The sequence below is a fragment of the Schistocerca nitens genome, chromosome 6 (assembly GCF_023898315.1).
Source record: "Schistocerca nitens isolate TAMUIC-IGC-003100 chromosome 6, iqSchNite1.1, whole genome shotgun sequence".
NCBI lineage: Eukaryota > Metazoa > Arthropoda > Insecta > Orthoptera > Acrididae > Schistocerca > Schistocerca nitens.
Genome location: NC_064619.1, coordinates 127363786 through 127389578, shown reverse-complemented (window position 1 = coordinate 127389578; position 25793 = coordinate 127363786). Strand labels below are relative to the sequence as shown.

Here is a 25793-nt window from a genome sequence, read left to right as displayed (position 1 = left end):
ATCTATTCACTTACCGTGCTCCAAAACAATCATTCTACATTTATAGAATATGCATTAGTCTTTTAACCGATTTAGATCTGAATTTGCACAACGTTATAAGTATTGAGTCTCACAGCGGCACAACACGTCAGATTGTTCAAAAATTGTATTTGTAGGCGGTTGGGTTTCGTTCATCTAATTTTATTGCAGATTAAAAAAAACAGTTATACGAATGGCCTGCATGTAGCGATGTTTTCACAGTGAAAATGTACGTCATTAATAAACCTACTGACACGCTCCAAAACATAGCGAGTTGTCGTGATGTGATGTACAGAACACGCAAAATACTAAACTTCCGCGTGAAACATCCACTGCTCAAAGTCAATGCAGCAGACTGAAAAGTTGGGTACGCGAGAAAACAGACCCTCTTCTTTAGGACTTCTTGCTGATCAAATTTAATGTAATAAGAGTCAGGGCGTTCAATTAAAATCAGTAGGACTTTTTTTAACTAATAGCGCACGTATCGCATCACTGCATCCGACATGTTTTTGCCATACTAACGGTACTGACAGATACCTCCGACAAGCTTACACAGCTTTACATCTACGCAGCTAAATGTTCCACTCACAAGTGCCGCGATGGGCAAACTTGGCCTTTCACCAAGTGAGCGATAGGTGGCGAAACATAAAAGCAACTTGCACATTTCACAAATGTCCGTTGACTGTTAACTGCTACGCCTGTACTACATTTCGAATGTGCGCTGATGAGTTGTCCAGCTTTTATTCTGACTTCCTGTAGACGTTTCCAGTCCCCTTGGAAAGTACCCTTCAACTGCTCGTCTCTGCGAAGTGTTCACTGTCCAATTGCGACATACCGCACAGATACTGAATTGGGACTGCAAACGAAACCCAAAGACAGGAATATACTGCAGTGACGTATTTCATGCAAACATAAAAAAAAATCATGGCAGCTAGTACAGAATACATATTGCATTGTTCTAAATGTTTCAGGTGTAGTGTTCGTACGAAATGTAACGGATGAAAGGAGACTCCAAGCGCTATGAAGCTGCTTCATAGGCTTAATTTCTCATCAGGTATCGGTAACTACTGTCCTAGGATTGTTACAAGGCAGGAATTGTTTTTCCTTTACAGTCATTTTGCAATGGATATTTTCATATATCTATGGGACACAGTCTCCGAGAAAAAGTTCGGATTCCGAATTGTAATCTCCTGGAATACGAAATACAACTATTTATTTATCTTTTCTCTCTGCCAGGGACCACCTGCAAAAAACCGAGTGGTCACTGATGACTCACTGCACATACAGTTCACAGATATCGGTACAATTTTTTTAATCTAACATAGGGATCGAGAGGTTTGCTGTAATAGCAGTAAGGGCGTTTGTGCGCAATATTCTAACGGAAAGGGCAACGCTATTCTTCTATGATGAATAACAGAAGTGTACGGCAAAGATCAACTAGTTTGATTTGAAAATCTATAAATATAGCGCATCGTTTCTCTACTTTTTTCTCTTGTGTGCGAGGCTTATCAAAATTTGAACCTATAGAAGAGTCCGCACGTTTCAGTTAGCATATGATGTAGTCACTTTTAAATTGGCCCACGGCATTGCCCTAAAATTCCGTGACGTCGTATACTTGCAAAGGTTCTGTGCATCTAGAAGCTTGAACAGCAACCTGCACCAAAATAGCAAATCGCTGCCTCAGACTACATCTCATTTTCATACGCTAAGAATATCTATATGTGAAAAAAAAATAGAAAAAAATAAGCGGAAATAACCGCGTAGTGGAGATGTGGCAGTTTAATCTGTCTATTTACTGTCTCCTTAAGACCAAACTATGCAACTCTCAACAGACATTCCGCAGGCACTCCCGTCGCATACAGCAACACTTACACGACACAGTTACATCCATACATCCAGGAATGCAGTTTTCGCACATATTTTTTGCGAACTAACAGACACACTGACAATCATGCAAACATCCATACGCGGACAAATGTCACAATCACACTGTTTGCCTAAGCAAATACACAAGACAACACTTGAGGAACCACACGACTGACAACTGTTTTTTTACATTTTCACGGCAATATCCGCCGTGCACTCTCTCGTTTCTAATCCGCAGCGCAGGACAGCGTCACGACGCTGACTTGGCGCCTCTCGTTCCCGGACGGAAATGACGGCGGCACGGCGAGGCATAAATTGAGAAAAATCACAGCCGCTACTAAGCAATTTGAGCGTCGTTTAGCACCCATTGGGATAGTACGGCAGGGAGTGCCCCTTTTCCCGCGCGCTAACGCAAGCCGCGGCCAGCTCCCGCTATCGACCGCATCCGTCTGTCCTCCGCCCGGCCAGATGGTGGGGGCCGGCCGGTGGAGGGGGCAGGTGGGCGGCGCGGGCTCCCGGGGTGGGGACCGCCCCTCTACCGAGCGCGCGCTCTCTGTCTGGTCTGACGTCACTGCAGTGACGCTGCCGTGATGACGGCGCGGCCGGCCAATAGCGGCGCCGCTTCGATCCCTCAGCTGCTACGGCTCACTTCCCCGCCGGCCGTTACGTCACACAGCGTCTGACGTCACGGGCCGGTCTCTGAAGGCGGTGTTTTATAATAGGGTTAGAGGGCCGGTGCGAGAGCCAGTCTCGTGCGATACTTGTCACGGTGCGGACGCGCGCTGCCGTACAGCGGTGCACCCACAGAGGGACACAGTTACTAGCCAGCCGCGCCGCAACTGGACAGTCAGCCACGGCGGATCGCACCGGCAGTGAGTGAGAGGCGAACGCGACGCGACAGGCAGAGTGCAGCGTGCTGGAGCAGTCGCAACAGCAGCAGTCTCCACAGCCGCCGTCTCCGCCCCCACGAGCGTCTCCGCCCCCGGCGCCTACGCCGCCGCCGCCGCCCCCGGAGCCGACTTCGCCGTCGCCGCCAGGTGGGTGGTGAGCCGCCTTGCCGCCGGTTCGCGGCGGCGCGACCTGCCCCGACAGTGAAAGTGCTGTGACAGAAACACCACCCCTCAGACCTCCCAGCCCAGCCAGAAACACACAAACGTAGCCGTTGCGGCCTATGCCGGTTCTGTCCTATGTCGGATAACGCTACCACGTACTGTTCCGTGCGACAGTGCCCGGGGTGTGGGGGGATATCTCGGTCAGGATGATGCTCGGAAGACATGCGAACGACAACGTGCTCCCACCACAGCAAATGCTACGACAGCAACAACAACAGTCAGCAAGGTGTCCACGACATCAACGCTGCAGCGTTCTTTAGTAAGTCTGGCCCATGTACAGAAATGGTTTTTGTTTTGCTCTCTCTCTCTGTCTCTCTCTCTGTCTTTGCTTGCTGAGTGAGAAAAGGAAACACTAACATACACCTGTGCACTGACCACTCCCGTTTCACGTCCAGAGCACCTTGTGCTAACTAACAAACACACCCAGCATGAACAGGGCCGAGAATCCGGTGTATCACAACACGAACTCACTGCTGCTAAAATGTCAGTAAATCCGCTTTAACCGCACGTATGCCTCTCAGATTGGGCTGTAAATATTACTTTATTAAGAGGTGTAGAGGATACAGGAGGTTTTTTTTTTTTTTGGGACTACCGTTTATTGATCATTCGTCGAGTGTGCCGACAGTGTCACCGAGTGGATTCGTTCGGAGCTGTTTTCTGAGCGATTAGAAAGTGCCTGTTCTCGCCTCGGAGGCCAGAAGTGTACTGCAGCTGGGCAGACGCCGCCCGCCGCCAGCCTTAACGGTACAGTGGCGACGCCGCGCGGAGAGAAAGTGTAGTGGACCGTGCTGGTGTCGGTGGTGGTGGCAGTGCCGGTCTGGTGATGGTGGAGGAGGAGCGACAGAACCGGTACCACACGCCCGGCCGGCGCCAAGAAAAGCTGTCGCGCCGCCCGCCCTCCGGATGACTGACGACCGTCTTGACTGAAGGGGACCCACCAAACGAATTGTTTCGCCGGCCAACAAAAACCGCTTGGCGATCTCAATCGTCCGCTGCCGGTGTTACCGAAACTTTTTTTCGACCCGTGGGCTTCCTGTCCGCTCGCTCCGGCACGCCGACGGCCGCCTCGTGTTTATAAATACGCCGGCGCATTTTCGTTTCCCGTGCGTTATTTTCCGCGCGACGCTGGCCGAACGCAGCGTGTCCTCACGTGGCCCGGCTGTGACGCGCTGCCGCTGACGTAACCCCGACGCTCCATCTTCCCCTGCCTCCTCCTCTTTTTTTTCGCCGCAGGCGCCGCGAACACTTTACGGGAGATCCCGTAATTGCTTGCGTCACTCGTGACGTCAATCCACGCCCATGCGCCACGTGACGTCATGCGGGCGCATCAGGGAATTGATCCGGCGGGGTGACGTCATTGCGGGCTATCTCAGTCTTCCCGTCCGCGTCTCTCTCGCACAACCGCGTTCTGTCTTTATCTCGCTCGGTAACGCGACCGCAGCGCTTCCCAGCGGCAGCTGCCGAAAGCTCAGCCTTCGCCACCGCCGATACGCGCAAACCTGTGAGCAACCTTCCATGTAAACTAATCCGTGTTTCTTTCAGGCAGACAATTAGCGATCGCATCAATCTAATCCATGTCTGTTCCGTAATACATCATAATTTTAACAAATACGTCAAAAGTAACCCCTCACAATGCTTCCCGTCTATCTGTTCTAGTATTGTCAGCAAGAGATGTATAACCGGCTTGCTTGGGCCAGTTGTCTCTACACAGTGTTGCGACAGAGGGAAAAAGTTAAGTGAAGAAACGGTAAAAGGGATGTCTGTAGACAGCACCAGCACAGAAATCCCTCGCACTTGGTAACGAAGAATATCAGTCTGAACGGCAGGTGCTGTCAGGAGAATAAGTTTTTCTCCCGTGGCTTGTTGCCTCCCAGTGAAACTCAGGCAACGCCCCCTGCCCCCACCTTCGATGCGAGTTCAGTGACGCTCAAATCGAGTGACGTCACCACCCGGTTGCAGTCGGTCCCGCTAGGTGGCAGCAGCGGACGCCGTGGAGATAACACCCCGTTATTGGATCAAGAAACCTCACTTCGGGATTATGGTCACCCCGAAGAGATTCGCAAGAGCAAAAAAGTGACTGCAAACTGACTGTTGTGGCCTCAGCTCTCGTATGCTGGTGGTGAATCCTTTGGAGTAAACAACACCGCTAACAACAGTTATGTCTGCTGTTATGGAAAGACCATTCGATTTTCGTCACGCCGAAAAAGAGTGCAGGTCACGTCAGTTAATTGTTATTTAATGACTCAGAAATCATCTGAGTAAAGCGACATCGGATGGCAACTAATGCAACATGCAGCAAGTTAACATTCTAGCTCCCGGTGTGTTAGCATTACGATTTCTAAAATGCATTTATATTTCAACACAGTACTTAAGAAAACTTTGGCTTTTAGGAAGTTGTCGAGTGTACGGCTCCTTCTGTTTGAACGAATATGTTGCTTCTTGTCTTCGTTTTGCTTACATTATTCAAGCCACTCAGAACTGAAGAACTGAATAAATCACAGATTTGCGGTAATACGCGAGCGTTGAATAGATCAGGCTTTTTTTTATTATTCTGCGTACGAAATGAATGACACTGAACGATACAAAAATATCGTTTTATAGGTCTTCCGTTTAATTGTGACTTTTAATTCCAGACATCTTTGCGAATTTTTTATGCTCCGCTTTAACGACATTTACATTTACCTCTCTGGGTTGATGTAATCTCTGCAACTTGTCGAGTTGAACGTTCTTTTACGTATGACTGAAAGCGTACATCTGGTGCGAATTTCTGAAAGTGGAAGCAGAAAAAATTAGTCTTTATTGCAGCCTCTGTTTAGTTCGCGTAATTTTGTCGTACGTGACGAGACTTTGGGTTCGTCGCATTTCTACCAGCGATTTCACCTCCTCCGTGTTCTGCATATAGTCCTGTTTGCCCTCGAGGCAGAATCATCTTGTTTGGCACAATCCGCCCATTTCCATTCGCTATAGCTACTATGCCTCATTCCTGTCTATCGACGTAGCGATGATTTGGCCCTCGGTTCCATTTTCAATTGAGAGACACGTTTGTATTTAGCTTCTCGTCTAATCCACCGTCAAATGCAGTGGATAGGTGTTCGCTGCTTGCCTGTGTTTCGCTGCTGCGTTTCGCCCTTGTAGACCCCAAGTCTGCACAGTTGGTATCAACATAGCTACGTCTATACTTCGCAGACCATTTTACGGTGTGTGGCGGAAGGCAACTCTTGTACCATCACTGCCCCCATTCCCGTCCCACTCACGAATGGAGTGTGGAAATAAAAACTGTCGATACACTTCCGTATGAGTTCTAATTTCTCCGACGTTTTCGTTGTGGTCATTTCGCCAGACATGTGTGGGAGGAAGCACACATTGTCGACTCTTTTTCGAACGTTCGCTCTCGAAACTTCGGCGTAACTTTATCCGTTATACATAAAGCTTCTCTTGCAGTGACTCGCACTGGAGTCTGTTGTGCATCTCCGCAACTGTCTTGCGCTTTTAAATGATTCCACGACGAAACGTAACGCTCCTCTTACGATCTTCTCTACTTTTCTGTTAAACCTATTTGGCAAGGGCTCAGACTAATGAAAAATACTCAAGAACCGGTCGAGCAAGATTCTTGTACGCCACTTCTTTCGCGGACGAATTTCATTTCCTTGAGATTCTTCTCATGATACTGAGCTTGGCATCTGCTTTTCCTACAACTGGTATGTGATCATTCCACTTTAGGTCACCCTGAGCGGTTGCTCCTAAGAGTTTTACTTGGTTCAAATGGCTCTGAGCACTATGAAACTTTACTTCTGTGGTCATCAGTCGCCTAGAACTTAGGACTACTTAAACCTAACTAACCTAAGGACAGCACACACATCCATGCCCGAGGCAGGACTCGAACCTGCGACCGGAGCGGTCGCTCGGTTCCAGACTGTAGCGCCTAGAACCGCACGGCCACTCCCGCCGGCAACAGTTTTACTGTCTTCACTGTTTCCAGTGGAACAGTAACGTATCACTGCGCCTGTTGACGCACAATACGTTATGTTTATTTACGTTCAGGGATAACTGCCAGTCCTGCGCGACGTCTGCGGGTCGTACCTCGCAGCTCAGTGCGTCGCATACTATTTCACTTACGTTTTGTCCATTTGCTGAATGACTGTTAGCAGTTTTTTTTCCAGTTTGTTTACGCATAAGGTAGATGTCGGAATGACCCCTCGAAAAGTACGCGGCCACTTTTCGCACCGACTCCTCTCCGACACGCTCATGTACTCCCTCTGTACTGACCTAATCTTCCTTTCTTCTGAACTAGCGTGTTGCCAACAAGTCTGACAGAATGGTGTACAAAAATGGAACGTGACTGTGAGGCAGTAGTGTTTGTCGCACGGAAACGACGTCCACGGCTGTGACAGGGAGGCAACGGGCAGATTTCCGACGTGGAAATTAATTGGGCTCGGCTGACGGCTGTCCAGACACCGCTGCAGATACGCCTGGAGACGGCAGGTCCTGTTCTTGCGTCCCCCTCCGACATTAATCACCGTGGAATAGCTTTCTGGCGACTCGTTTTCCCGTACTCTTTCTGCGCATTAATTACGCCGCGCGCTGCAGTGTGAGACGCCCCGCTGCCCCAGCACGGAGGCTGCCGCGCAGAGCGTTTTTACTGGGGCTCCGATACGACGGCGGCCGCGTGGCGACACACATTAAAAAGCCACGTGCGGGCATTACTCCGCTTTTACGCGAGCCGCAGCCACTGTTCCGCGCTGCGAATAAAAGGCGCGCGCTTATTTCGAGGCCCGTAAAGTGTGTCTGCACAAGTGGGTCCGTTCCACGGCTCTGCGGACACACACCAGAGTCGCTGAAACCAGCTTTCGCTTTTCTCTGGATTTCCTTCAGTCCACCCACAAATGTCGGGAAGCCTCAATGCTGATTTTTTCTCAAATCAGAGATTTGACAATATCCTTTAAATGTTCAGAAACGTGAAATCGTGTCGCTCTCAAAACAAAAACACATAGTGTACTTTGACTACAAAGTCACTGAATCACAAGTCTACATCTACATCTACATGATTACTCTGCAATTCACATTTAAGTGCTTGGCAGAGGGTTCACTGAACCACAATCATACTATCTCTACCATTCCACTCCCGAACAGCGCGCGGGAAAAACGAACACCTAAACCTTTTTGTTCGAGCTCTGATTTCTCTTATTTTATTTTGATGATCATTCCTACCTACGTAGGTTGGGCTCAACAAAATATTTTCGCATTCGGGAGAGAATGTTGGTGACTGAAATTTCGTAAATAGATCTCACCGCGACGAAAAACGTCTTTGCTTTAATGACTTCCATCCCAACTCGCGTATCATATTTGCCACACTCTCTCCCCTATTACGTGATAATACAAAACGAGCTGCCCTTTTTTGCACCCTTTCGATGTCCTCTGTCAATCCCACCTGGAAAGGAACCCACACCGCGCAGCAATATTCTAACAGAGGACGAACGAATGTAGTGTAAGCTGTCTCTTTAGTGGACTTGTTGCATCTTCTAAGTGACCCGCCAATGAAACGCAACCTTTGGCTCGCCTTCCCCACAATATTATCTATGTGGTCTTTCCAACTGAAGTTGTTCATAATTTTAACACCCAGGTACTTAGTTGAATTGACGGCCTTGAGAATTGTACTATTTATCGAGTAATCGAATTCCAACGGATTTCTTTTGGAACTCGTGTGGATCACCTCACACTTTTCGTTATTTAGCGTCAACTGCCACCTGCCACACCATACAGCAATCTTTTCTAAATCGCTTTGCAACTGATACTGGTCTTCGGATGACCTTACTAGACGGTAAATTACAGCATCATCTGCGAACAACCTAAGAGAACTGCTCACCCAGGTCATTTATATAGATCAGGAACAGCAGAGGTTCCAGGACGCTTCCCTGAGGAACACCTGATATCACTTCAGTTTTACTCGATGATTTGCCCTCTATTACTACGAACTGCGACCTTCCTGACAGGAAATCACGAATCCAGTCGCACAACTGAGGCGATATCGCATAGGCCCGCAGCTTGATTAGAAGTCGCTTGTGAGGAACGGTGTCAAAAGCTTTCCGCAAATCTAGAAATACGGAATCAACTTGAGATCCCCTGTCGATAGCGGCCATTACTGTCTGGAGTCGGTCATCTCATACAAATACCTGGTTATAACATGTGTAGCGATATTAAATGAACAGTCACATAATACTGTTGTACTGTAGTGAACGTGTACCAAATAGGGCTAACATGGGATAATATTATATAAAGGAAAGGTCTCAAGCTGGTTTCACGCATGAAAGAGTGTCACGGATGTATTGAAGGACCTGACTAGGCAAACGGTTGAAGAACACGCAAACTATCCCGACAAAACTTAAAAAGTTTCAATTAATAACAACGAGCACGAAGGCGTTTAAGCAGTTATTTTTTACCATGCTCCATACGTGAATGGGACGGAAAGAAGCTGTAATAACTGATACAGTGGGAAGTGCCCTCTGCCGTGAACTTCAGACTGGTCTCCACATTGCAGATGTGGATGTAGAATCTCGCGAGCCTCGGCAAGCAATAACCGACACGCAAAGGCTATAAATTCGACAGTAAGCAGAACGGAAACTCTGGCTGCCCCTGTACGAACGGGGTCCTCCCTTCTGCAGTCTTCAGGATGGTTTACTCATGGTCTGAATAGCGGTCGCTTCCTGACTCGCCTCAGCAGCGGAAATGTATGACAGTCTGTCCTCGATCGCTTAAAGAAGTTGATTACACGGATCGTTGCTAGAATTTAGCCAGGGCTCATCTTTGGGTGGTGCGCCTGTCACGTCGTGCTCAGTGTATCGCTCGGCTGGCTGCATCACAAGAATTCTCCGCAACAGCCAGTAAATAAAACTTTTTCGGTACTTCAGAAAAAAATGGTTAAAATTTTACTCATGGCTGTCGGTCAGCAACTGTGAAGCTCGTTTAAAGAACAGAAATAATCATTCGTCAGCTGCGTCAGTTTAATAACAAAATTTGTGCTGCTGACGACTCGTTATTTTTATTCGTAAAATAAAATTGTTAAATATAAGTTCCGTCGAAATAAATACAAGCACGGTGAACAAAAGCTGGAACAGAAATCAAACGTGCCGCAGTCGCATGTTTCACATCTTTCTAGACTATTTTTCATTAGGCTTACTCGATCTCGGACGTTTTGGGAGTTGGTTGGTTCCCTGCCGGCTTTCAAAATTTGTCGTAGTTCCCTCTTGATAAAACTAACACCATGGTTTAGCCTACTTAAGTGTCAACTTCTCGTGTAACCTGTGTAGTGCGTATTTCTTCGTTTTCTGATTACCGTGTACTCTATACCGACCCTGGCCAGCTACGCAGAATTACCTGAATGGGCGCCTTAAACTGATATCAGTATTACATCCAAAAAAATTAAAATCGTTCGACCAGTATACTCACTAGGCGCAAAAGTACAGAAAGATCAACACATTTCGGCTCATAATTCCTGTGAAATACGGAAAAGCCAATTCTTCTTCGTAAATAAACTTGTCAAGTTTGCTGGAGTGGAGAACAGGAAAGGTGCGATTATTTCTCGATATTGCCAAGGAATATGGCGATCGTTGAAGAAACTCAGCTCAAATTGCCGTGTAGTTACGAGGAATTAGCTCGACTTTCGGATTAGCAAACGCGTTAATTGACTGAAGTAACTCTAACTGAAATCTCTGCAAAGGAACAGCCGCAGTATCAATGAGAATATTCAAAGGTACGAACAAGGCGATAACCAGGGAGAAATGATGTATGCGGGCTACATTAGTTATACAGTTAACGAAATTACGTTCACCGAATAGCTTTATCGAACTCCATAATCTTTTTAGTAGCTGCTTCTTACCTTGTTCGAGATATCGCTAAAAAAATAAAGGTCAGATGACGAGTGATACTGCACCATTCTGGTACACAATCGTTCTATATGTTACTGCTTCGGTCACCAGCTGAGCGTGACGAATTAACGCAACATCTCTCCGGTTGTGTGGTTACTTGTCTTCGGGAGAAACAACGTCACGGAAGAGAAACTCGCTTCTCCTCGGGTATCGATATTTATCGACCGGCTGCCGCCACTAAGTAATATTCTGGAACACCTGTTTCGCGAAAGCTGATTTCTTTCGCTCGCGCGCGTACAGAGTTTCGTAACTAGCGTTGCGTTTACGGCGCCGAAAGCGAACTACCACAGGCTTGCGGCCTCAAACCTCAGACTCCGGGCCGCGGCGCGGTTAACTGTTGCGAAGGAGGCCCGCACTGTGTGGGAGCTCTGTGAGCTGCCCTGAGTACGGAACCGACCCCCACACGGCACCTGTACGCCAATATAAATGGTCAGATGAATTTTCATACCACTGTTTGATCCGAACGACTGATTTTGTCATCTAATGTACGCCGATCTGCTAAAAAAAAGGACACAAATGTCAAAGAAATGACCAGAAGTATTTTAAAAATTTAAAAACCATTAAAATGGTGACAGTAGTTTTAGATAATAGATATGTCACCTGATACGTTTTAATGAAAGTGGGGGGCTAAAGCAAAGAATAGTATTGCAAGCACATACTAAGCTGTGCTGGTCTGCTGAGAAAAAACAGCAATTGTTTATCAAGTTGTTCCCACAACGCTGAGACGTTTCAGAACACTACACTATTACTGGGCAGAAAACGTTATGCGTGATTTTGAGTAAGGCCTATAAATTTTGCATCCTTATGCTCACAACAGAGTAACAGAAGACAACACGTGTAACACAGTATTTACAAAGAGTTTCGTCCATAGCTGAATAGGTGACTTTACTTACAGCACTTTTTTTCTTAAAAATCTCTCACACTTAATTTTTCAAATGCGTAAAAATCTATGATTAGTAATTCCAAAATATTCCCAGCTGGTAATTCATTTGCCTCACTCCCAGATTGCTTGGCTATTTGGCTGAGAAAAGGCTCCCTTGCTGTCGTAAGTACGGAATTCAAAAAAGGAATAAATAAATAAAAACATAAATAAAAAATGAAAACCTGAAAATGTACTTCTTTGGTGTATTTTGTATTAGGCCAGTAGCGAAAGCGCCTAGTGCCGCTAAGATATTTAACGGTATTCAGTGAAATTTAGAAATATTATTGAAATCCAGAAGAAATTTCATGACTACGCTGTGAATAACGGGATTCGACTAATTCTGTTAATGGAGTAATGACGAGTGACAGCACTCTAAAAAGAAAATGAAAGTAATATTTGAAGAAGTTAATTCACCGGCCATGAAGTGCTTCGGTCCCTCGCACTTTAGACGACACAAGGCAGGTTCACCGTAATTGTTCTTTTACCACTCCAGCCTTTCATTACTGTTGTCACTTCATTCACGTCTAATTCGATATTACATGTAAGCTGTAATTAGCATAGTTCTGTACATAATGCTGCAGTTAAAAATTGTGGGTAGAGAGGTCACGATCGATGTATAAAACTATTTACTATAGTTTCGTCCCCGGCTGCGGCAGACGTCTTCAGAGAAAGGACAGATAACTGAGACGAAACTGTAGCAAATAGCTTTATACATCGACCACGGGCTCTCAGTCCGCAAGGTTAGACTGAAGTTAACGCCATCCGTGAAAGCCTTTGTGGTAGTATTTGCACATAACGCCAACTTCTACACTGAAGTATATAATACGTAATTCTACATCCACATCCATACTGTGCGCATGGCACAGGTACTTCCCATGATACCAGTTATTCGCTACAGAAGAATGTTGAAAACTAGGTGGACTGATAAGGTAAGGAATGAAGAGGTTCTGCGCAGAATCGGTGAGGAAAGGAATATATGGAAAACACTGACAAGTAGAAGAGACAGGATGATAGGATATGTGTTAAGACATCAGGGAATAGGGTAAGGTAAGGAGGGTAATTTGGTAGTATTTTCAAAGAAATGTATTGTTTTATTAGAGCAAAATAACGAAAAATGTAGCAATTAATTTTATTACGTAATTACGTATGTGAGCCACATTTTACAAACATATTAATCTATTCTTATTATTGGCACTGATGGTAACTGTACATAACTTTGAAGCATACACAGGAAGGTAATTTTGCAATAGGTAAAGTCATTCTGTAGTAGTGGTAACACAACTTCGCAACAACCCTACTGCACCAATCCCCATTTTCAGAACTTGAATGTTCACAACAGTTGTACAGATCTAGACAGCTCCCTTAGTCGGTCGTTTTTGGCAGCTTTAGTAGCAGGGTATGAAGCAAAAAGAGCATTGTGTCCATGATGCACGTGTTTCTATCTTCACATCAGTTACGTGTGTGAAATACTTGTCTCCAATAATATTTGCTACAAACGTCTTGCAGAAAACTGTAGAACTGAGACGGGAGTAACGTTGACAGTCAACCAAGTGAGTAACCCAAAATGGAGTCCGATTGTCATAAAGCGAACTGTTGAATTCCTAAAGTCCCTGTCGTCACATACTTCACAAAATAAATAAACCAAATTACTTACGTTTCACTATAAGTCTCATAGTGACCTACTGTATATAATTTAAAGAAACATATATCTTGCTCGTTGAAACACACGACAGTAACTTGTTTAATCAGCGCATATGGCAGAGTGAAGCTGTAGTGCTAGTCGAGAATACATTTTCATGCCATCTGTTGGCAAAGCCAAGCAACACTACATTGAATGGGATCATCGCAGTTATAACAAAATACTGCAAAATTATCTATAGTGCGAAATTACCTCACCTTACCATAACTTGCATTTGAGTTGCGGAGCAGCATTCGCTGTGTGTTTTATTTCACGAATTTTCACGAATGAAAAGCTACAGCTTTAAAAAAGCAGCAAGTAAAAAAAAAAACTCTGTGGAACTTCATTAAGAAGTTGGGCGAAAGCTCGAAATACAGTTCGACGAAATGAAGTAAAAAAGATGATGGGTGGCTACGCTTTTTTTTCCAGTTGTAACTGCAGTGATCAGCTAGCATTATGACGGTAGAAACAAAAATGAAGAGCACTGTGCAAAGCGAAAGAAACTACCGTCCGGCTAGGACACTGGACCCTAGAGTCTCACCACTGTTGCAGTTTCTTCCCCCCCCCCCCCCTCCTCTTTTCGTGCGGCGCCGGCGTCCCCGAAAGTGGCAGACGGCGTGTCCGCGGCTGGGCCGGGCTGAATGAATATGCAGATGAGCCACGGCACGGGGCGGTCCATTATTCATGGCAGGGCTGGCGAGCGTCAACCCCGATCACCTTGGGCGCCGCAGCAGCCGACGTCGCCTCCTCCGCTATTGCGCTGTTTCTTCGCGGGGCGCCTGCCTCCTCACAAGGCGCCGACACATATCGACGTGCTGCAAGAATGCGGCGCCCCCGAGAGCCCCGGGTCAGTGACGGGGTGCCGAATCTACAGAGCACGCACAGTTACCCAACACATTCGCACTTTAGATACCGGCTCAATTGTTACTGCAGAGCTTTCCGCCCTCTATTAGGCCATCCAAGCACATACGAGACATAGACTTCTCAATCGTGTATTATGTTCCGATTCATTTAGTGCCCTCCAGAGCTTCTGTGCGCTGTACTCCTTAGTACAACGACTCCGAGAATGCCTCCACTCGCCCGCTAATGATGGAGCCAATGTGATGTTCAGGAGGGTCCCTAGTCACGTCGGAATGTCGGGGAATGAAGCTACCGATGCTGCTGCTAAGGCTGCAGTCCGACTATATAGGCCTTTTAGCTATTCTGCCCCTTCTGTGTTGCCGCACGTAGGAACATCGTGTCATTATGGCATGAACATTGGTCTTCTATACATGGGAACAAACTCTGAGAAATTAAACACCTTCCAAAGGCTTGGACGACTTCCTCTCGCACTTCTCGTCGAGTGGAGATACTTTTAGCTTATTGGGCGCTGTCGTTTCAGTCACCGTCATTTGTTAAGTGGAGATCCCACACCACTGACAGTGCGCCTTTTTCTGACCCAATGCCGATTTTACAACCGTTTACTTTTTAATGTGTGTTTACCATGCGCGTTATCAGATATTTTAGCAGATACAGTATGAGCTGTAGGTCGTGTTTTACTTTTTATTCGTCGCAGTAACATGACGACAGAAATTTACTTTTCAGTCGTTTGAGAAACCTCCTCACAGGAGAAGCTATCATTTTTAGCTAACCCTTTACTCCAGTCCATTAGGCTCTGAGTATTGTTGTTGTTGTTGTTGTGGTCTTCAGTCCTGAGACTGGTTTGATGCAGCTCTCCTTGCTTCTCTATCCTGTACAAGCTTCTTCATCTCCCAGTATCTACTGCAACCTACATCCTTCTGAATCGGCTTAGTGTATTCTCTGAGTATTATCGACTTCAAATTCATTCGGTAATTGACCATTTTAAGGCATGACAAGTGCGCTTATGACCTCAGCTGTTTTGCATCCTAAAGCAAAAAAAGAAACATTCGCACTTTGCATCTTGGTTACACACTCCGAGTGTGGGCTATTAAAGCGTTCGCTCGGCCGTCCCTCACATTATCAAGAATTTTAAGACGGCAAGGTGAAAATTCCTGGGCGTGCTAGTAAAATATTGTGCTGTTCAGCACAAAAATACACTTAATTTTGCACGTGATCCTCTTGTGGATCAGTATGTCCAACATTTCTCAGAGTGCAATTTCAATCATCGAAGTGCGATTCTGTAAGGCCTTCGGAAGACTTACCTGCGACTTCCAAAAGATTTTCATTGGACTCTGCACATTCACCAGGTAAATTTCTTCTGATCTGATAACAGGTGAAAGTCAGAGGATGCCAGTCGGCTGAACACTGTGGTTCTCCCTTTATGCAATCCAGTTCATTGGTCGAGTATTCTTTCATTTGGCCGGTCTAGTAATTTTCACATACTATTCACTTTACAAAATAATCTAGCGGAAGAAGCCATATTGCATTCCAGACAATTAGATTTCCATTTTTTGCTTCAGGAGCACCTCTTCCCACCAAGAGCTTTGTTTGCTGTTGCGTTAACAGCACCAGATGCTGGACTTACGCCTCATCAAAACCAAGAAAACAGCGCACAAAATCGGATGGAATCTCTTGAAAATGGTCTACACATTGCTAAAAAAAAACACCGTTTTCGTATTTGCTTTCTGTCAACATTCAACAAATGTTGTTGTTGTAAGGCTCCAATCCAAAGACTCGTTTGATACAGGTCCATGCTACTCTATCCTCTTCATCTCCCATTAACTACTGCAACCTACACCCTTCTGAAACTGCTTACTGTATTCATTCATCTCTTGCTCTTCCTCTTCCCCCACACATCCCTCCAATACTAACTTGGCCATGTCTTGATGTCTCAGAATATGTCCTATCAACCGATCTCATCTTCTGGTCAAGTTATGCCACAAATTCTTTCTCCCCAGTTTTATTCAGTACGTCCTCATTTGTTGCGTGATCGACCCATTTAATCCTCAGCATTCGTCTCTAACATCACACTTCAAAAGCTTCTATTCTCTTCTTGTCTAAACTGCTTATTGTCAGTGTTTCACTTCCATATATCAGCCATTTTACATCAGAAAGTTCTTATAAATCATTCTTCAAGTGGGAAACACCATAACTTTTCTTCTAATGTGGGTATCGCTTCAGATAATTCATTAATTCTTCTATCGCCGAGCATCTAAGAGAGTAAATTCCAGTATTTGTACGCCGTTCACACGAATCACCTTTACTGTTGTAAATGAAGGCGCAGTCCTCGGATACATCTTCACCAACTTTACACGTATCTCTGTTGGCGATAAACCTTTCAAAACAGAATTCTGATTAAGTCACGGTAGTCCTGTTTATGCATTGGAACGAAACACACCCAACACGACTGTTTCAGCCAGTCGTACAAACAAAACTGTTCTGGAAGTAAAGTCGTTACTTGATTTACGTTACTGTGCTTTTCTTACGGACAAAACAAAAACAAATTTTTATTGGCATCAGTTCACTGTCTATACAACACCGAAAGTTTCTTCCTTGTCTTTGCAAAGTCCAGCAGCATAGTAATCGATCGTTTGGCTGTTCGTTCGTCGTGTACGAACGGATAGTAAACCCGCCACGGTGCTCAGTCAGCGATCACCGTTACCCGAAATTTACGAACCCAGCCCTCTTCTGATGAAGCGACACAACATTGAGTTATTCTAGTCTGAAATCGTCGGCAAGTGCAGCTTTGGTTACCGTCCTAGTCTCCATTAATATTGCCATCTTCATTCCCTTTCTCGTCAGTTTCTCACATCCGGAGATACACACGTTAGTAACTGTCACATATTGGTATCTTCCGTTAAGACGAATGTAAAAATCTACAATATTGTCAAAATAATATTTAACTGTCGACATTCTACGACGACGATGCTCGTCCTTTCGGTTACTTTTCGTATTTAATGATTCCGTGTCTGAAAGTGCAAATACGTACGAGGGAGTACTTTTGTCCAGATTTGCTACTCTAGTCTGAACGCAACAAGACATTCATCAACCCGAAAAAACCCGATGTCGGCTTGGTCCTTGTGGCTAAGTGGTGACTCACGAAATTGTTACTCATCCACAGAAACAACACGCCGAAAACTCGCTTTAGAATTTAATTTGCCTGCAGTTTTTCTGCTATATTTGCCCTGTCACTTTGTTCGGTGCTGGTAACGCTATAGTATTAGCTGTACAGTAGCCTTCTTCCGAGCAACACATAAGCAGAGATTTTGAGAAGGAAAGGCCGGCCGAAGTGGCCGAGCGGTTCTAGGCGCTACAGTCTGGAACCGCGTGACCACTACGGTCGCAGGTTCGAATCCTGCCTCGGGCATGGATGTGTGTGATTGTCCTTAGGTTAGTTAGGTTTAAGTAGTTCTAAGTTCTAGGGGACTGATGACCACAGCAGTTAAGCCCCATAGTGCTCAGAGCCATTTGAACCATTTGAGAAGGAAACACAGTCTAGATCACGTCTTTTTATTGTTAGGACTGTTTTCGGCCGGACTGAGACACCTGCTGGTGTAAACAGCTGGTGCGTGTTGACTTGGGCGGTATTTCTAATCACTCCCACCAGAAAATGTCTTAATTCGGCCGAAACCGTTCATAACACCAAAAATACGGGATTTAGACTGTAATTTCTTGTGAAAATTATAAAACAAGACGTCTGTTTTCTCCAGGTCAAAAAGTGGCGCTCTACTGTCAATAAATGTAGGTGAAATAGCGACAAGCATGTCGCACGCCGTTGGAGATACATCTTCAGTGTCGATTTGCCTTGCTCCTGTCGTAAATAACTATTGCGCGGTGTCTGTTTTTCAGTGTGTGTTAGTGCCACTACCCCTAATCAGAGTAATTTTGTTAGTTCGTGATCATTTCCATCAGCGGCTTCTCTTTGCTAGATACATGCGTCTCTTTCGCTCTTTCCGTGTAAAATAACTGCGGTGATTCTGCACGCAGCCGAGTTGTCAGGAAGTTTTGCAGATTTATCTGTTGTTTTCCTGTTTCTGCACACTGCGCCTCGTAGGTTCTAACATTCTGCAAAGGCGGATGCGGTTCGGGCCTGTCGTTGATTTGAAGGAAGCGCGCTCGCCTCTTCTGCGTCACAAACACCGCCTTCCACTGGCTTCTCTACACACAGCTAACTTACAAAGTGGCTATTCGAGACTGCAACAAAAGCTCAGTCAATCAGCCGAGAAAGTAACAGATCGTGTGATCCTAATGTCACGCTAAACATTCGTGGGTCAGTTCCAGAGTACTGAATAGCTGATATAGCTTTAAGCCGTCGTACTCACACGGAATTTCCTGATATCCAGTTAGGTTTTCACGTCTGTTCAGAAGTAAGCCCAAATGAGAGCCGGAAGAAGTCCATCGACTTCGCGATTGGCTCTTCCTTCCAAGCTCGTCAGTGCTCAGGCAGTGCTCGGTGTCGAAGAGTTGATGCAGAGTGGGGGTGGGGCCGTACCTGGAGGAAGCAGCAGTCAGCACAGGAGCGAGCGAGCGCAGACCTGCAGCAGAAGACGGCGGGAGGCGCCAGAGTGTGGCTGTCTGCGCGCGCGTGGCCGTGTGCAGCTGCGGGGAGCGGCCGCCGGCCGGCGGCCTTGGAGGCATGCTAATGCGGCGGCCGTGTGATTCAGGCGACGCGACGCGACGCCGTCTCCAGCCGCTCCAGTCCCGCTGTCCAGGCCTGATGAAAGCCGCGTCCAGTGTCACGTCGCGCTCCACACACTCTTTGTGTCACGATGCCTTCTGCCCGATACCAGTAAACTGGCCCGCTGACGTCAACTCGAGACTTCCCTTTGGGCGCAGATGGTTCTATCCGTTTCGAATTCGCGCCACGATGAAGGTCTATTTGTCCTATTCGCCACACTTATCAAAGCGGATAACTCGTAGATTGTATTCAAAGCTGATAAAACGACTTACTTTTCAAGAAAACCACGATTTCCAGAAACCTGTTAACTCATTAGCTCCTTCCTTTTATTTGAAGTAGGAGTTTCAGCTAGAGTAGTTAACTGTCCGTGATTAGATCTGCGGGCGTCAAATGATCAATGCTTCATTGTCCCCTGGAACGCCGTCGAACGACAGTATTAGAAGCTCACGCGCCCAGCACACAGTTGTCCCGGCCATTAATGACGGATTTCCGAAGCTGAGCTGTTATTCCTCCTTCAAGTAGCTTATCGTATGACCTCACGGGACTGCGTGGATCCTGTTACAGTCCTTCCACCAAGGGAAACTCACTGGCGATATCGATGATTAAATGTCCTCGCCCTATATGTTGACCGTTCACAGATGTAATCACCATGTCGACATATAAAAGCACTCCGTCTTGAGGACACAAGTGGCCCATCGGGACCATCCGACCGCCGTGTCATCCTCAATGGAGGATGCGGATAGAAGGGGCGTGGGGTCAGCACACCGCTCTCCCGGTCGTTATGATGGTTTTCTTTGACCGGAGCCGCTACTATTCGGTCGAGTAGCTCCTCAGTTGGCATCACGAGGCTGAGTGCACCCCGAAAAATGGCAACAGCACATGGCGGCCCGGATGGTCACCCATCCAAGTGCCGACCACGCCCGACAGCGCTTGACTTCGGTGATCTGACGGGAACCGGTGTATCGACTGCGGCAAGGCCGTTGCCGACATATAAAAACCAAACATGATTTTTCTAACTGGTCTAACAGAGGCAATTGTTTCTGTTACTTGTTTTTGAATGCGCGCTTTGTGTGTGTGTGTGTGTGTGTGTGTGTGTGTGTGTGTGTGCGTGCGTGTGTGTGTGCGTGTGTGTGTGTGTGTGTGTGGTATGTGTGTGTGGTAGAGAGAGAATGGGGGGGTCAGGGTTGGGATGGGGAGAGAGTTCGTTAGAGTGACGGAGAGCGAGAGAGTGCGTCGTACAAAAATTTGACAAATGAAACAAGTCTGAAGTACAGTTGTGATGAAAATACGCCTCTTGACATAGTTTCCCGCGTATCCGCCAACTAACTCTGTTCCACTCAGATGTCAGTGACGCAGCAACGAAAGAGCAGATGTCGCTAGCAGTGGGCAGCCAGACAGTGTTTAATGTTTTACTATGCCCTAATCGGACGTGTCCTCTTCTTTGTCGGTCAAAGCTTCGGGAACGTGAAATTCAAAGAGAATGGAATTTCAGAGACGCACTTTGTTGTTATGTCCAGATCTGCTGTGCGAAACGCCCAGTGCAGGTGCTGTTCGTAGTAACATGAACTTCTCCGTTAATCGGTGCCCGTCTGTACGCCTCGGCGACATTGCGACTCTTACAGAGATACAGCTCTCTCAGTGGAGCCGTCCTTCTCTCGCGTATTCCCGAGCTGTTTCTTTCCACGTTTCCGACGACTGCCTATATCGAATGATGGTGAATACGAACCGAAATGGAGCTAGGTGTGCAGCTGAGTACTAGGACGAAGCGCACTTCTCTCGAAAAGACACTGCTGACGGGACTGCAGTGTAATTGAGGACCTTGAAAACACGGTTTGTCGAAAAGGAATCCTCTTGCGTTAGACCACATGCCGTTGACGACAATGCGACGCCTCCTCAGACGCTATCTCTCACCAGAGTACCTTTCGCCTGATACTCCACAACTCTCCAAATAATAAAGTGACAGTCCCGTGCATAAGCCTGCGGAGAATCGCATCTCTAGCCCTCGCTCTCTTTCTCAAAGTTGGCCGCGACAGAAAAAAAAGAAGAAAATATGCTGCGAGAGAGTGGCGGTTTGGAGGTCCACCCTCTGCTTATGCGGCTGCCTGCCACGGGGGGCGACACCCACCCGGCAGTTTACTTACCGCCGCTCGACGCCAACAGCTGCGGCTGAATCTCCCCCCCCCCCCCCCCCCCCCCCGAAGAGGACAGTCGCGGAGGCTTCAGCTGCGCGCGGAGCGGCCTCGCTCGCCTTGGAGCGCGCCGCTGGAACCGGTAACGGCGATTTTAAGAGGAAAACACGGCGGGGGGAGGGGCGGGCAGCGCTAGCCTAGGCGGCCCCAGCGCTGCCGCGGACCCTCGCAGCCGCCGCTCCCACCTCCAGCAGTAAACTTGTGCGGATGCGCCCCGTGTGACCTTCTAATTGAAAATAAACTCGGGACGTTATCGCCTCCCACTGAATGGAAAATAAGCGGAAAGGAAGCGGGACAGTGTACTTAATAGGAGCATTAACGGCTGGCTGCCTGGCTAACTTCGAGCCGACTTGTTTACAGAGCTAATGGCAACGGACAAGGTGATCGTTATAATGTATTCCCTTCCAGCGTAATGTGCACTGTGTCATAACACGGGGCTCCATAACCGCGAACAAGCCACACGACTGCCGCTGTAATTGTACAAATCGCGAAATTTATTCAGCTAGTTGCATCTCGCCTGTGTCTCCCGCAAACAGCACAAATACTTTCTGAGAGACGCTACTACTGCAGCCTCTGGGGCCCGCTGCTTGGTAATGTTGCGTAATCCGTAGCTATGCCTGATTGCCTTTGGTTCTGCAATGGAGACACAGTCTAATTACACAAGCAACAAGTCATCTGAGAGCAGACATTGTGAGATTAGATCGAATGTCACTATACGAGACGAAAGTCAACAAACAGATGGTAGACGTAACGAGAGGTAACTATAACCAATATCTCATCCTATATATGCTTGCCACATCTTCTCGTGTGGAGTTTTCCTACGCGATTTTGTTGTCTTTTTTCGGAAACACGAGGATAAAAAGACCTGAAGAACAGTACATATCACGAATACATCGCAAAAACATCTTTCACACTAACACTCGTCCAGAAAGTATGCCGGCCGGAGTGGCCGTGCGGTCTAGGCGCTGCAGTCTGGAACCGAGTGACCGCTACGGTCGCAGGTTCGAATCCTGCCTCGGGCATGGATGTGTGTGATATCCTTAGGTTAGTTAGGTTTAATTAGTTCTAAGTTCTAGGCGACTGATGACCTCAGAAGTTAAGTCGCATAGTGCTCAGAGCCATTTGAACCAGAAAGTATGGAAGGCATTTACCTGACGTTCAGCTATTAACCTACTAAACGAGCTGCAGGTAGTTGCTGCATAAAATTGTGAATAATTACAGTGTACCGTCTATTGTATACTACGGACAATTCAGCGTAACAGCCTTTCTTTGCATTAATGTATACCGATCGGCTACACATAACTCATCAAGTCATCTCTGCCCTTCCCTCGCGGCGCAGATGGAGATAATATGAGTGCAGTACGGGGTCGCTTTGCTGCTCTAGATAAATTGTGTGGAACCCATCAGCACCAACGGGATCAGTTAGCTGAGCCCGGAACATTGAGAGCTGCGTTACCGACAGGGGGGGAGGTCGTTCAGTTTTATTCCGTATCAATGGTCCTCTGGCAGCTGACAGGCTGAATGCCTAATCAGATCCGGCTCTCGAAAGCAAGTATCTAAGGACTACCTACAAACAACGAAGCGTTATAGGTACTTTTCTCCCTTATAGTTCGTCAAAGGTAAGAGGAAGGTCAGCTTCATGGAGATGATAACTTACAGATAAAAAATAAAGTGCAAATAAAGACATTGTTCTTTAAATCTGTACAAAAGGGGGCAATACGAAGTGTAGCATATTTGGACGGAGCAAGAGCCTAACACCACCAAAGGTGGAGGCAAACCGTATCTGAAAGAAGGAAGCCAGGAAGATCGGGGTTTAAACACTCACGATACTTCTTTAAACAAGGCCTCGATTGATTTTCTCCATAATGTCTGACAAAGGGAGTTAGGTCGTCGTCTCTAATGATGTCGATATAGATGGGATATTAGCTACTTTTACATCTCTTTCCGAAGATAAGAAAGTAATGAAGAAAAATCTGAAAAGATCCTCGAATCAGACTGCGAATCAAGGGGTGAGGCACCGCCCTCCCGGCTAAAGATTTGATGCGCTGGTCGACCGCGCACCCGCTGTCGAGCTGAGTGACAGCCTGGCGGTGACCGAGGCAGCGGGACGAATGCGGACGGCGTAATTCGCTAAACCACGAGTCTGAAAGCCGCGAGCTACGGCGAGGCTTCAGAAGCAGAAGCTGCTGGGAGAAGAGTCGCGCCTGGACAGAGGTTGCGCAACGGCACCTGGGCGAGGGTATTTATCGTGTTCCGCTAGCGTTGAGAAACGGACAGAGCGACCGCCGAGCGCCTGGTGCTGCGGGCTTGCGCCAGCCAGCGCGAAGGACGCGTGACGCACAGCCTCTCCTCTCTCCGGCGCGCACGCGCACGCACGCGTGTAGTGTAGACTCTCAGGTACGGGATTACTCTCCGGCGGGCACAGGTGTCCACTGCACGCAGAGGATACCGCAGTGCCGCTGAATATTCATACGGCGGCTGGAATCTCGCCGCTACAGCCGCAGCTTATAAGACGTCGACTGAAGGCGAACTGCAGTGCGGTGCGGGGACAGGGTGCAATCTGCAGTTACCGGCGCGACTCGAGTCTCAGTACGTCTATTGCGCAGCCGAAGTCATTTCCCCGGCCGTCCAATGTGGACACTCTGGGAGTACTTCTTCCACCAGACAGGAATTTCATTTTTCTCTCTCGAATGTAGTAAAAAAGAGTGTTTTTTGATCACCAACGCAACCCAGTGGTACGCCAGTTCCTCTGCCTTGTAAACCACCCCACCCTGCTTTACCAAAGATTTCAGACAGTGTACCTTATAGACGCGAAATAACACTGCTCACTAGAAGAATACTGCAGAACCTACTTTGGGATGGAGTCTTGAACATTGAGATTTCCACCCACTTTACCACTATTACCTACTTTTGGAAAAATAAGTCATCGAAGGATCTGAAAATTTCAATCCAGTGTTAACCAACATGCGGTTTCTGGCCGCTAATACGAAGAGCGTCCCATGTACGAGGGGGGACCCAAAAATAACCGGAATTTCTTTCTAGAAAGCATATACTATATTGTTTTCAAATACAACCTTAATCTCCTTCGAAGTACTCTCCATTAGCATTAATACACTTGTCCAAACGTTCATACCAGTGTTCGGAGCACCTTTTGTTTCGTCCTCTTTGATACCTGCTAGAACTTTCATGACATTGCGCTTTACGTCTTCCACATCCGCAAATCGCTTCCCTCTCAAGTCTCTTTTCATCCTCGGGAATAGGAAGAAGTCCGAGGGTGCTAAATCCGGCGAATATGGCGCGTGGGTCGAGGTAGTCGTCTTCGTTCAGGCCAAAAACTGGCGAACGCTGAGAGCCGTGTGCGAGGGAGCGTTGTCGTGATGCAGGAACCACACGCCAGAATCCCAGAAAGCCGGACGTTTTCGCGACAAACTTCTGCGAAGCCGTTTCATAACCTCCAAATAGAATTGTTGGTTTACTGCCTGGTTTTCAGGGACAAATTCAGAGTGTATGATACCTTTGATGTCAAAAAAAAACAGATCAACATCGTTTTCACATTCGATTTCACTTGTCGAGCTTTTTTTGGTCGAGGTGAGCCAGGTGACTTCCATTGTGATGACTGTTGTTTACTTTCTGGATCGTACCCACAGCACCATGACTCATCACCTGTAATGATTTTGTTGAAAAATGTGGATCATCTTTGAACGCGTCCTCGTAAAGTAGACACTCACAATATGTACAAACTCTCAATATAGCGAAAAAAGGATTCGAACAAATCATAGTATGCAAAGGAGCGATTACTTTGCAGGTTTAATATCTGTAATTTTATTATCTACATGATTTTGAAGCAACATAGTTTTTTCTTTCTTTTTTTAAATGCAGCAGTATTCACGTCTCAGCGATATTGAATAAAAATTCGCGAAAATATGTAGTACCAGAGAGTAAGATATGCCAACGCTCCAGTAAAACTTTTCACAAAAGGAGTCGGTGAATGGGCGAAGATAGACCAAACAGTGTATCCTTAACGTTCACCCTCACGTAAGCGTTGCTTAATAGAACTGAAGCAGCAGTGTGCCTGCAGACATAGACGCCGTGTTTAGAACATCCACTGTGAGAATTGAAATGCTTTGTTGTTAAGGTACTCTCCTTTTTATGAGCTACCGAATGTCTTTACAAAAGTACATCGAAGAACTAGACAGACACAGCTTATACCCATCTCGGCCGACCAAAAATTACGACCGTGAAACGTGTGCAAAATGATCGCTCCTAAACTCTGCGCTGCGTTGCGCAGTTTTCGATTACTGTGTCGAACATTCCGAACCAAATGATGGCTGACGTGAAGAGAGATATCTGGGGAGTCCTTTGCTCACTTAAAGGAGTGATGGCTTGAACTCCAAAGGTAAAATCACTCAGACTTCCCGTGACGTTAATTACTACGAAATAACCTCGCCAACTTTGGGACACTGCTCTCGTCTCTAATCACCAGGAGATCACAACGTTTCCGAGTCTGA

At 46.8% G+C, this 25793-nt stretch overlaps 1 protein-coding gene and 1 pseudogene across 1 annotated transcript in view; one reads left to right on the top strand and one right to left on the bottom strand.

The window, feature by feature from the left end:
- The first annotated feature begins 2644 nt into the window (after positions 1-2644).
- LOC126263017 (probable nuclear hormone receptor HR38) overlaps positions 2645-25793 on the top strand; it is an 82665-nt gene continuing 59516 nt past the window's right edge. Inside the window, exon 1 of the mRNA XM_049959983.1 lies at positions 2645-3255. Coding sequence (XP_049815940.1) covers positions 3159-3255 — 97 coding nt within the window. The 5' untranslated portion in view covers positions 2645-3158. The remainder of the gene's footprint in view (positions 3256-25793) is intronic.
- Positions 19964-20081, bottom strand: LOC126263815 (5S ribosomal RNA; annotated as a pseudogene).